The sequence below is a fragment of the Octopus bimaculoides genome, chromosome 28 (genome assembly GCF_001194135.2).
Source record: "Octopus bimaculoides isolate UCB-OBI-ISO-001 chromosome 28, ASM119413v2, whole genome shotgun sequence".
In the NCBI taxonomy this organism is placed as follows: Eukaryota; Metazoa; Mollusca; class Cephalopoda; order Octopoda; family Octopodidae; genus Octopus; species Octopus bimaculoides.
Window position 1 is genome coordinate 6662221 of NC_069008.1, and position 1065 is coordinate 6663285.

The 1065-nt window shown below is 35.3% G+C and overlaps 1 protein-coding gene across 1 annotated transcript in view; it reads left to right on the top strand.

The window, feature by feature from the left end:
• The first annotated feature begins 21 nt into the window (after window positions 1-21).
• LOC106871384 (WD repeat domain-containing protein 83) overlaps window positions 22-1065 on the top strand; it is a 21936-nt gene continuing 20892 nt past the window's right edge. The window contains exon 1 of the mRNA XM_014917805.2: window positions 22-149. Within this exon, the coding sequence (XP_014773291.2) occupies window positions 59-149 (91 nt within the window). The 5' untranslated portion in view covers window positions 22-58. The remainder of the gene's footprint in view (window positions 150-1065) is intronic.

The following is a 1065-nucleotide window of genomic DNA, read 5'->3' on the forward strand; positions in this document are numbered from 1 at the left end:
TATATATATATATATATATATATATATCTTGCCATATATATATATATACGGGGGAAAGATGTCGTCTTCCTCATTAAACACATACGTTGATAAATTGAATATTACATTTGATTGTAAACAAGGAGCTGTACGTAATGTCAGATTTAACTGTAAGTTACCGCCGTTCTCTTTTGTAACTGTGGACACGGGTTCATTTCCCACCTCCATATCTGTTTGTGTGTGTGTGTGTGTTTATATATCAATATTTGGTTTTATATCGTGTTTTTGTTTTTTTTTTTGTTGGGCACAACGAGTAATAGTTTCTCAACCACATGGTTCTAGATTCAGTCTCATTGCGTTTCACCCAAGCCAAGTGTTTTCTACTATAAGACTCAGACCGGCTAAAGCTTTGTGAGTGGATTTGGTGGGCGGAAACTGAAAGAAGCCCACCGTATATATATATGTATATATATATATATACATACGCGGTATATATATGGTAATTGTTCAGCTTATATAAAAGTAAATAAAGTTAAGGAGAGATAAGTAGTAAATGAAGTACTTTTTATACAGCATAAAGACTGGCGATGGCCACCTGAAAGTGAACAAATGTCTCTTCAGAGAAACTCATGCAGATATGAAATAAACAATTCGTCCGGTGTCCCAAACTGTCGTTTCAACTTCCGTTTCACCCGCATTCACATATTTTCCACATTTTATGCGTGGACGTCTTGATCATGAGGATGAACCAAATGTGGTCGGTGTATAATCACCTCGTGCGCGTAGGCACCACCACTGAGGATACTGATGTTATCACATGCTCGCCATCCATCGCTGACTGTGTGAGACCCAGTCAAAATCCAACTTTGTTTCAGCTCAGTTAAAGTTTCTTCTGTGCGGTCAGGTATTTCGACCAAAAAGCACTTTCTTGAGACTCTCTCTATACCAATGTCCCTTTGCTTCTTTAACTACTTGTCTCTCCCTTAATTTTTATTTACTTTTTTTATATATATAACTAAACTGAACAATTACACATATATATATATATATATATATATATATATATATTTATTCGACTAAAACCCT